General features: G+C 41.1%; 1 protein-coding gene across 3 annotated transcripts in view; it reads right to left on the bottom strand.

Moving 5' to 3' along the window:
• The window catches only part of LOC119160789 (O-acyltransferase like protein), a 625,262-nt gene that overhangs the window by 131,191 nt on the left and 481,977 nt on the right, over positions 1-12,094 (bottom strand). For all 3 annotated transcript variants that reach the window (XR_005108333.2, XM_037413024.2, XM_075880874.1), the window contains 2 exons: positions 6,387-6,476; positions 4,414-4,579 (listed from right to left, as the gene is read on the bottom strand). Coding sequence is in view for 2 of the 3 variants with exons in the window: in XM_037413024.2 (XP_037268921.1) it covers positions 4,414-4,579; positions 6,387-6,476 (256 nt within the window). In the remaining variant the exon portion in view is untranslated. The remainder of the gene's footprint in view (positions 1-4,413; positions 4,580-6,386; positions 6,477-12,094) is intronic.

Raw genomic sequence — 12,094 nt, 5'->3', positions numbered from 1 at the left:
TGTTTATTGTGCCGACGTTTCGACAGGAACCCTGTCTTTTTCAAGGCATAATACTATTTACACATGTTCCGTGCCTTTTTATATCCTGTCGAGACAGGAGGGGAGGGGTCAATTGAGAGAGAGAGAGAAAAAAAAAGAAGAAACAGCGAAACGGGAGGACAAACATTAAATAAAATATAGAATATCTAGGAGAAGAAGCAAGACCGACACGGCGTAATTAGAACGGGGCAGCATTTCAACAGAGTAGGGCAGAGGTAGATGAGGAATGTCATCATTGTCAACAATACCTCCCCCGCACCCACACTTCGCCAAGTGGGCAGGGAGCCGCCGTTTTTGTATTTCACCTTTCCGTGTAGTCCACTGGCGGCTCGTTCCTCTTTGAAGTGTATGACAAGTTAATAGGGAGGGCTTAAGCGCTTTAAGTGCATGCTGGTGGCGTCCGGAGGAGCGAAAAAGCCGGTGAATGAGGCACCCCCATCGATATTCATTATATGCATTGGCTCCTTGTCAGTGAAGGAACAGAATTTGCGTTAAAAATTAAAGAAGGAAAAAAAACCAGGGGGGGGGGGAGGGGAGAGACTGTACGACATCCGAGACAGTCAACACACAGTTGCGGCTCACTGGGAAGACATGCGCGCATGCACAAAAGAGTTTACGAAACCACCTAGCTGTCAGCTCCTTGTCAGTGAAGGAACAGAATGTGCGTTGCAACTTGAAGAAGAGAAAGAAAAAGAAAAAAAAGAAAAAAAAAGAAAAAAAGGGGGGGGGGGAACCGTACGACATCCGGGACCACTTATCTGTGCGTTCGGGCTGTGCTTGATGAGGCAAATCATTTCTATGTTGTCAGATGCATAGGCCAAAAGCTTTGTTAGCGGGTAATATTATTGTCGTAATAAAACCGGACTGATTAGAGAGAAGCGTTTGCGTCTTTTAGCGGTCGTAACGCAGACAGAGTGCCTGGGTGTTCATTTATTCCGTATTTTATCGTGTTAAATTTGTAGATAAAATAAGATTCCCGTTGTTCCCGTTCTCTGATTGTTCGAAAGTTGTTTTCTAGTAGTGTAACCCTAATGTCATCAAAGCTGTGGTCTTTTAATGTGCAGTGTTTTGAAAGTGGAAGGCCTGGCAGAGATCGTGCATGTGCCCGATGGTTGTTGAATCTAATTCTAAACGGAGTGTCTGTCTGGCCCACGTATTGATTGTTACCTACCCCACATTCCAGGAGGTATATGACGTTGTCTGAGTCACAGTCTAGTGCACCTCGTATCCTGTGCTTAAAATCCGAGTGGGTGCTTTTCGCCACTGTCGTTGTCTGCATGTGTTTGCATACCCTGCATCTGCTTTTTCCGCAAGGGTGACACCCAATTGGAGGTTTCACACCTATCTTTGAATTTATTAAATGATCCTTTATATTTTTCGGCCTTCTGTATACAACACATCAGGGTTACACATCAGGGTTACACATCACATCAGGGTTACACATCAGGGTTACACATCAGGGTTTCATGACATCAGGGTTACACTACTAGAAAACAACTTTCGAACACTCAGAGAACGGGAACAACGGGAATCTTATTTTATCTACAAATTTAACACGATAAAATACGGAATAAATGAACACCCAGGCACTCTGTCTGCGTTACGACCGCTAAAAGACGCAAACGCTTCTCTCTAATCAGTCCGGTTTCATTACGACAATAATATTACCCGCTAACAAAGCTTTTGGCCTATGCATCTGACAACATAGAAATGATTTGCTTCATCAAGCACAGCCGGAACGCACAGATAAGTGGTCCCGGATGTCGTACTGTCCCCCCCCCCCTTCTTTTTCTTTCTTTTTTTCTTTTTTTCTTTTTCTTTCTCTTCTTTAAGTTGCAACGCACATTCTGTTCCTTCACTGACAAGGAGCTGACAGCTAGGTGGTTTCGTTAACTTTTTCGTGCATGCACGCATGTCTTCCCAGTGAGCCGCAACTGTGTGGTGACTGTCTCGGATGTCGTACAGTCTCCCCCCCCCCTGGTTTTTTTTTGCTCCTTTCATTTTTAACGCACATTCTGTTCCTTCACTGACAAGGAGCCAATGCATATAATGAATATCGATGGGGGTGCCTCATTCACCGGCTTTTTCGCTCCTCCCGACGCCCAACAGCATGCACTTAAAGCGCTTAAGCCCTCCCCATTAACTTGTCATACACTTCAAAGAGGAACGAGCTGCCAGCGGACTACACGGAAAGGTGAAATACAAAAACGGGGGCTCCCTGCCCACTTGGGGAAGTGTGGGTGCGGGGGAGGTATTGTTGACAATGATGACATTCCTCATCTACCTCTGCCCTACTCTGTTGAAATGCTGCCCCGTTCTAATTACGCAGTGTCGGTCTTGCTTCTTCTCCTAGATTTTCTATATTCTATTTATTGTTTGACCTCCCGTTTCGCTGTTTCTTCTTTTTTTTTCTCTCTCTCTCTCTAAATTGACCCCTCAACTCCTGTCTCGACAGGATATAAAAAGGAACGGAACATGTGTAAATAGTAATATGCCTTGAAAAAGACAGGTTTCCTGTCGAAACGTCGGCACAATAAACAGTTGTTATGTGAAAGCGCATCTACTTTCATATTTATAACCTTGCGGCAACCGAAGTTATTCTTCTGCATATAAGCCTTTTATATATATATATATATATATATATATATATATATATATATATATATATATATATATATATATATATATATATATATATATATATATATATATATATATATATATATATATATATATATATATATATACATATGTGGTTTGCTGTTAGCATTCCTGACAACGTACGCTAGATGAAGTAGTGGTTAGCGCCGCGCACTGTAGACAAAGAGATGCTGGCTCGACGCCTCGCACGTGCTGCTTTTCTTCTCGTTTCTATGCATTCTGGAAAATATATTTGACAACATCGTAGTCGCGACAGAAATACGCCAGCGGAGCCATGGTGGACCCTGGTATAAAACACTTTAGTGTTAAAATAATTGCGTAACTTTGTATGTAGTAGCATTTGTTCATTGTGATGAACATCTGTACTCAGTTCAACAACTGAGACAGCAGTATTTGTAAACAAATGAATAAGAAACTGGACTTACCTTTTTGTCATAGTATTTGGTATAGAATGAAAGTGATACGTGTACTTAAAGAATTATTTGCTTGTTTACTTTCCTCTACGGTGATAAAAGGGAGCTTACGCAATGTCTACTGGTGTTTGGAAGGTATATCACAAGTTTGACGCTTGGTGTTACATTTGTTTTTCGACGACTAGTGCCCAAGATCGTTTAATACCTCAGTGTTCATAGATACTTGTAGTAGCTGTACGGTGGGACAAGAATCTTAGAAATCTGTGCGACAGCCATAAAGACATGCAGCACTGAATGAACACGGGACATCCACACATGAAGTTAGGTCACGAGGTTTTTTATTTGTATTGATGTGTGATAAGAGAGAAACCGGCGCTGCAGGTAAGGCGACCACTTGACCACGAGTTAATGCGTCGACAAAAGTGCATTGCCTTTGGCAAAGCGCCATACGGGGTGAACTCATAGAAACGACTCTTTGAAGAAAGTAATAGAGGATTTCACGGTCATCATGTATTACCTCAATTTAGCAAGAGCATTCTGACAGGTGAATGATAGGTACAAAAATTGCTTTTATAAACAGTTCTGTAAATGTGACCGTCACACAGTCGATACCAAGCCCGTAATTACTTGTCGTGGACCGAGAGTCCGGAAGTTCGACTCCAATTGAAGGACCTTCTTTCTTTGTCTCTGATAATGTGTATTTTTTCGACGTCATTTTCGTGACAAGAGTCCGTCACTGATATGATGGACCCCCACGTAAAACACATTCATGTTAAATAAATGTCAGTCTTTTACAGTATTGGCAAAAAAAATCCTTACGCGTGCGCGTCAATATATGCATCATGAATTGAAGACATGCGGTGATTGCTACCAGACTTCACACTCTTATGAAACGGTACAAGGAAGAGACGATTACAAATGGTAAAAACACACTAAGACAGGCGCCTATCTTCGTGTGATCTTCATCACCTGTGTTTATCGTCCTTTTGTTGCACCGTTTCCTAGGCATAAATCCTTACTATCTCACTGAACTAGCACTGATACACACTTGACTGTTTGGCAGGGCAGTAATGTCCAGCCCGTTTACAACCCTGAGGTGGGATTTTCATAACGACTGCCACAACTGATGAACAAAATACGACGCACTCCTCAATTGAAGAAGAGAACATTGGAGTGACAACTGTTTCAGAGACATTGCAGTGACAACAAAACAAAGCGAGCTCTTGTATTTATACCTCTTTCCTGAACAATTACAACTGCAATATGGGCTCAGACTATAAGGATAGCAGTCTGTACGTACGTGTGTGAGCTCTTCATACATGTTTCGGATGTTCAGGACGAAAGCCCACCAGTATCCAGTGACGTCTGCATAGAAATGGTCGTATACGAGAGTAGTGGTAGGTCCCGTAGCGATCATTGGCAGCAGGGAGAAACAGCACGCCACGAATACCAAGGGCAGCACCAGCCTGTCACGGCAAGATATGAAGTGGAAGTACAATATGAATACATAATACTGTTGGAGTCAATTCGATACGTCAATGCGATACTTTTCTCTTCCGTGGTGACTGGAAAAGTCAACTGTATTCGGTCGTTAGCGGATTTCGGTTTCTTAGAATAATTTAAAAACGATATTCATAATGCAATGTTTCTCATTACTTAATATATTTTATTTATTTATTTATTTATTTATTTATTTATTTGTTTGTTTGTTTGTTTATTTATTTATTTATTTATTTACAAGTACTGCTGTCCCATGCCTGGGACATTGCTGAAGCGGGTACAGAAAAATCAATGAAAGCACAGAAACAAACAATAGTGCGCACAAATTTATGTGACTAACACATAAAATTTTTCCCGAACTCTACAGTGTTCAGTCTACGCAATGCACCATCAAGCTTGTTCCAAACTTCCACCACACGCGGAAAAAAAGAGAATTTGAAACAATCCAAACGAGACCTGAAGGGCGCAAGGTTCAAAGCGTCTGTACTACGGGTTGTGCGTGCTGGTACATCAGCGAAAGATAAGGGCGCGTGAATGCGGGTCATTTTGTGTACAATCTTGTGCAATAAGATAATACTCTCACGTGTACGGCGGTGTTCCAGTGAATGAAGTGACGACAAATGAGCATGTGAAGACGGGGAGAAGTCCCGATCATAACGGTTAAAAACGAACCGCATAGCCTTATTCTGCACAGATTCTAACCTGTTTTTATCTTGCTCAAGATGAGGCGGCCAAACCACAGAGGCGTACTCGAGCATCGCTCTCACTAGTGTCTTGTAGGCAGTTAACTTACAATCTTTTGTCGAGTTTTTCAATCTTCGCTTAAAGTAACCAAGTTTCCTTAGAGCTTGACAAGTTATCTGATCAACATGTTTGCCCCATTTAAGGTCATGTGTAAAGGTGATGCCTAGGTATTTGAATTCACTCACATGTGCTAGGGTGGACTCATTGTAGTTATAACTGAAACTGAGAGGCTGTTTTTTATTTGAGAAAGCCATAGCTACAGTTTTCTTGTAATTTATGGGCATTTGCCACGTTGAGCTCCAATCGCAGAATAACGACAATACGTTGTTGAGGACTGACTGGTCTTGAAAGGTAGTAATGCAGTTATACAGTACACAATCATCGGCATACAGACGTATATTTACAGGGGTTCCAGAGATGACATTAAGAACATAATTATTAAAAATAATAAACAAGAGAGGCCCTAGCACAGAGCCTTGCGGCCCACCGGATGTGATTTCAACAGGGGATAACTGCACCTGGTTGAAAGTAACGAACTGAGATCGAGAACGCAAGTTATCCGTAATCCAACCGAGTAATTTAGAATCTTTAAGAAAGAAACTAAGTTTTAGAAGAAGTTTTTTATGGTATATGTTGTCGAAAGCTTTCGAGTAGTCTATGAAAATTGCGTCTGCCTGACCCCTTTTGTTAAGTGATTGGAAGGTATCAAAACACAGTTCTAATTAGTCGTTTTCTTATGTTTCAGGTATTCTGGTAAATGAGTCATTGTTGGTGACACCAAATTGTGATGACATCGCTCGAAGGTCTTGAGCCATGTCATCACATTACAATTACTTTACAATTTCAAATTACTTTACAATTCACGCTTTACAATTACTAAAGGTTGCTTGTCCCTCTCATGAAAGTTTATAACAAGCAAACATTATTTTTCTGTGGCTGCTTTTGTTGAAAGAGAGAATGGTAAACAGAACAGTTCCGTCGCGTGCTTTTTAACTTTTGTTTGAAACGACACATGAAGTAGGCACAAACCTGTACCAACGTCGAACAATAATGACAATGACTGCAAGGACTCCTCTTCCCTTCTTGAGGCCATGGAGCGTGTAGGACAGCAGGTACCCGCTGTAAAAAAATGTCTAGTACAACGACACTGACGCAAAGAACTCGTTAAAACACCATAACAGAGTCACAGCCAATGAAATTTTATGGTCGTTGACAGACGAGCCAGTAAAATGTATCTGGGAAATCTTTTCACATCAAAATTCTCAAAACTTCTTCGCCTGAACAGCTCTTTTTTACCGGTCAGCTGGTTTCTTTTCCAAGGATATGTCCAGCTTTAGAATTAGCTCAAATATTCTGTGATGAACATGAATATTTCTATGACTACGGGTCAACATTTTATGGGACGAACATTGTATTAAACAGCTTTTTTAAGAAAAACGCCAAGCTGCGCGCAATGCGGAACGCCGTCACAGGGGAAGCAGTGGTACCGGCCTTTCAGAGTCCTTTTTTAGGTACTCTCTGGAAAACTGCTACAAGTGCACTTGGAGGGTGCGCACAAGAGCAAAGGTCATCGTAGCTTTTTTGTAGTGGGTAGGCATTCACTACGCAATCTTTTGTCATTCTTCGGCGTCTTAGCCGCTACACACTTGCGTAAAATTCTGTGCAAATTTTTAATGGTGTGGCTGACGGTGATAAATTATGCCTGCCTGAAGCTCTAGTGTTGTGTTGGAGCATTCAACGACGTACTCCTTACGTAATTCGCATTCTTTGACGCCTGATTGTTCCTTGGATGTTCTAAAATGATTTAAAACGCGATTTTTTTCCCGACATTACGCCTGCCTAGCGTTATCATGCAACATAGTTCAAGTCCTGGCGTGGTTCCGAAGTAGAACACTGGGCTGGTAGCAAAGGACCCTGGTTAAATTTCCATCGCGTCCTTGGTGATCTTATTCAAAGTTTTTTTCCATTGCGCACGATAGTGGTTACAGACACCGGCAGCGGTGACAGACAACTATGGCGCACGCACCTGTGTTGGTGATTTCATAACAACTTTTCCTGTAAAACGCGAGGCCTGCGTGGAAAGCGTGACACATTCACAGCGAGACCTGGCCGAGCACCATTTCTCGAACACATTGCAAACTGTCGTAGGGCTAAAGATTGAAACACGTTTACAAGGTACACGCTGTTTTATTGATTATTTCGGTGGCTGATTAGGACGAACAATCATGGCTAGGCCCTAAGGGGTTGGAGTAATTCAAGAACCCGCTCGCAATGCAATGCTTTATGTGTGACGCCTGCTGAGACATTTCAAATTTTGTGGCGCTTCGTTGTTCGTTTGCTCTTGTACTACGTTACATTGCGCACGTAAGTGGGTGCCGGTAACACTTTTGAGCGTGCCCAGAAAACGCTGATTACTGATAGTCGAGGCTCCGGAGGAAACGCATTTCTTTCTTTATTTGTTTTTTTCTGTGCCAGTAGAGAAAATGGAGCGAAGGCAAAAGGCTGAAAGCCTGACTAAGGGCGTTTGCTCCATATTTGCCCCTTATGCTCTATATTTAAATATTACAGCTAAGCACGTGGCCTCAAACTTACAATGCATTCTCAAATCAGCTAAAAACACTCTATTTTTTTGGAAAACGAGACTACAGACTCGAAAGTAACTAGGTTCTTGGTCAAATATAAGTCACTTGCTGATGAACCATTGCGCACTCGGTCGTTAGTAGAAACGCCAGGGAAGGCCACCACTTGTCGACGTGAGCGTGCGTGATCGCTCTGAAAAGGCATCCATTCAAAGAAAAGAAAGAATAGAATAGAATAGATTTATTTCTAGTAATACAAGGGTTCTGATGAATACCACTGGCTACAAGTAGTTGGCAAACAGCCGGGCTTGGCCGATGGTTAATTAAAAGGCATACGTGGCAGCTGTATAAAAACGAACAGCAACATTGTTAGAAAATAAAAATAAGTTAAATATTTACACAAACGCACAAAACAAGATATAGGTATTATAACAAATTAGAACTAAATTATTGTAGAATAATACAGAAATATATGCAATAGTTACAAGCAACAATACAAAAGTGAACACTGAAAATAATATTTGCGAGAAAGAAGAAATACGTTCAATCATGATATATTTACAAAATGCATTCCAAGCTGCTTCACTGAAAAAGCTTATGACTTTTTTTTATTTACTCAATATATGTGGCAGCTTATATTTTAGTGATTGCAGTCTATATTTTCTACGACACTTAAGAACATACCATATGTTACTATTTGTGGTATTGGCGAAACAGACTCAAGGCGTCAAAGATGCAGTAGACGTAAGTAAAATTTGAAGACCAATTTAGAGTAACCAAATATTGAAGCAGGAAAAAATTTCACAATTCAATTTTAATATTCTTATGATTAATAAAACTGACCGGTTGGTCTCTAAAAACCTTCATTGTGAAATGCCTAATCATCTTCTTTAGCAATGAAAATATTTTCATTATATTTGTCTTCCCAGTAGTCACCCACACGGAGCTACATTAACCTAAATGGGAAGAAAATAGCCCATAATAAATGTTACTCTTGCTTTCAGTAGGAGAGCTACATATAAAAGAAATACCTGTGATAGCTGACAGCCTTTTGCAGATATTTTCTACTAGTTTATCTCAAGCAAGGGTGTGAGGAAAATAACGCCTAGTAATTTATCTTCAACAACTTGCAGTTTTTATCAGCAAACATTAACGTTTGTTTACAAGTCAAAGATTTCTTTTAGTGGGCAAGAACCTTAATTTAGTTTTTGTAGAATTTATAATATGCAGTTTGCCATCAAGCATTTAGACAGCTTGACTAGAGGATCGTTGCAATGTTTCATTATTATTTGAAAATCTGGATCAGAAACAAGCAGAGAACCGTCAACGGGATGTATAATATATTGAACAGAGGTATGAACGACAATATCGTACAACATCGAAAGCGAAAAAAAAAGTGTTTTCAGGTAAAATGTGCATATAATTGCCCTGTCTGCTCTGAATAATACAAACATCCGGTCGTTCCAACCATGTTTAGGCTTTTAATGTGTACACACCAAATGGTGTCTACGTAATTATATGTATTAAAAAACTAACCTATACTCGGCGGCTACTCTTCTTGATACTGAAAGGATTGCTACGAAGCTAAATCACGTGCATCGTACCCCCAGTGAAGGTAGTTCCAAAGTAGCGCCCATGAAATATAAATTTTCCTTTTTTATTTTCTACGTAGAGCTATTTGAGACAGGACGCAGCTCAGAGCTGTAAGATATTTGTTATTTGTTTTAATTTATCTGTTGTGACTTCGTGGTTTTGAATGCGTGAAGAAGTCCCACCTTTTTACGTGCAACTAAAACGCTAAGCGGTGACTGCGTCTACAAAAACGCTGATGGCGGGCTCCCGTCACTTTTCACTGTGCTACGAGACGCGCGCCAAAACGTATTAGTTCGCATAGTGCTACATGTGCAGACGATCCGCCTACAGAGCTTTCCCTTCAGTGCTAAGAAAAGTTGTCGCCGAGTATAGCAACCAGTCATTAGCAGTTCTCTCCCTTGGAAGCTCCCAGGCAGATCACAGTTCATCCGAAGAAGGCTGCCATGTATGCTTCCAGGCCACTTCAAACTCCGCTGAATGTTGACCATCCCACCTGTGAAAAAAACTTACAGATTCAGGGAACTTAGACCTTCCCACTTATGCGCAGGTGCTCCAGGTCTTGAGGAGGCTTGATTTGCCAGTGCGTGCCACCGATTCATCTCAGCACCTAAAGAAAGTATGCAATCTGTGAAGAGGCTAAAAACGATATATTTTAAGAAAACATCAATAAAACACTCACTTTTATTACTCACTTTTAACACAGAGCTACCACTTCGTTAAAGCCATCAAATCTGCAACATTCCCTCTGAAACAAGCTGAAGCCCCATGTATGCTTTGCATACCGTAATATATATATATATTAGTTAAGTATAGCGTTACCATATATATATATATATATATATATATATATATATATATATATGTATATATGTATATATATATATATATGTATATATATATATATATATATACATATATATGTATATTAGTTAAGTATAGCGTTACCAAAGGAGGAATCCTCTCCAGAACTGATTTTTCAAAAAAAAGCATAAATTCCTGAAGTGGTGCCTGGCCTCCTGAAAAATGATTTCTTAAAAATATATTTCCTACCAGCAAACATTGTGAAAATACAGGCTTGTTCTGTTATTCTCATAAGATCTTGTTTATATCAAATCACAAAAACTTTTCTTGTACTTGCATCCCGCCACAATATATTTACGTATATAAAAGTAGCAGTATATTTTGAAACATTACATCTGCTTGGCTGAAAAAGTTACAAACGTTACACTACTAGGCGAACAGCAACAAATTTAGTTTCGCAAGTTCAACTCACCAATTTCCGAGCGATTAGTAGCCGTCAAAATCATCAAGGATTAAGCGTTCTCTGGAGCCAACAGGCAAACAACGTCTTTTAACTGGAAGCTGCGGACAACGTAGACATTAAAGGTTAGCCAGGCGAACACGTGGTAAACTGTAGGGCCAGACCATGGTCAGCGGTAGTCAAGGCAATAATGCGGTGCAAAACGAAAGGCAGGCGAACTCATAAACCTGTAGTTAGCAGGTGCTGGTCTACCTGTGCTTGCCTTGGATGAAGTTAATAACAAAAATTATTAGCTTCACGCAAGGCAATCCACCGGTGAAGTCGTCGTTCTTTCCAGGAGCTCAGGAAAAGCTTGACGCTCATCGGCTCTCTCCGGAAGGTAAAATTCAGTCACAGTCAAAGTTTTCACTGAAGAACAGTCTAGGCGCACTGCCAAAGTGACGTCATCTACAACAAAATGTATCATCTCGCAACTTCAGTTCGACACATCACAGTACTCGGGCTATAGTTATCACAAGATAGAGACTAGATCAATCGATAGACATAAACGCCAAGCCGCACCACCGCAACTTCGCAGGGCAAAACAGTCACCAATGCTCTTTCAATTATCTGTCACACAAGCACAGAGTTTTCTCAAATCATGGAAACGTCAACACAGCACCACTGTTCACAAGGCACATCTGTTCCACTGTCAAACATTGGACTGCTCAGAAGAGCAGATGCGTGCACGGCAAACCCGTGGCGAAGCAAGAAGCCAATACAGAGCGTAGTTTTTGTGCGTTACGGTACTGGGGTCACTCAAGTAACTTGCCAAAGCGCTGTCAACCCGATATGCCGCACAGCACCCAGCTGAGAGACTGTAAAGTGAAGCGGACGAACTCTTACCGGTACAAAAGCACACAAGGCAGGCTTCTCGAGTACCAGTTGCCATAGATACGCAGACGCTGATCCTCGCTTCATAAACACACCAACGCACATGCTCCGGTACGCTTCATCATACACCTATATAGTTCCGCATCGCTTACACGCACCCAAAAAACAGTGATAGTCAGTAATCACAACACATCTAGTCGAACGCTGAAGTACTCAAGCGAGAGGTGTCAGTTAATATTCGCGTCAACAGGTAGGCTGTTTACGATGCCATGTTGTTTTCGGGTACTGTGTAGCCCAGAAGAGGGCTTCAAAAGAGCCCTCTAACACTATTACCACTTCATAGTTTTACGTGTTTTTCTAGCTGGTTGCGTACACTGATGGCTTAAAAGGTAAATTCCCCAGAATGGCAGCGTTAGGGCCACGCAGTACAA

Source organism: Rhipicephalus microplus, chromosome X (genome assembly GCF_043290135.1).
Source record: "Rhipicephalus microplus isolate Deutch F79 chromosome X, USDA_Rmic, whole genome shotgun sequence".
NCBI lineage: Eukaryota > Metazoa > Arthropoda > Arachnida > Ixodida > Ixodidae > Rhipicephalus > Rhipicephalus microplus.
The sequence above is the reverse complement of the archived record's forward strand: the minus strand, read 5'-3'. Positions and strand labels throughout refer to the sequence as shown.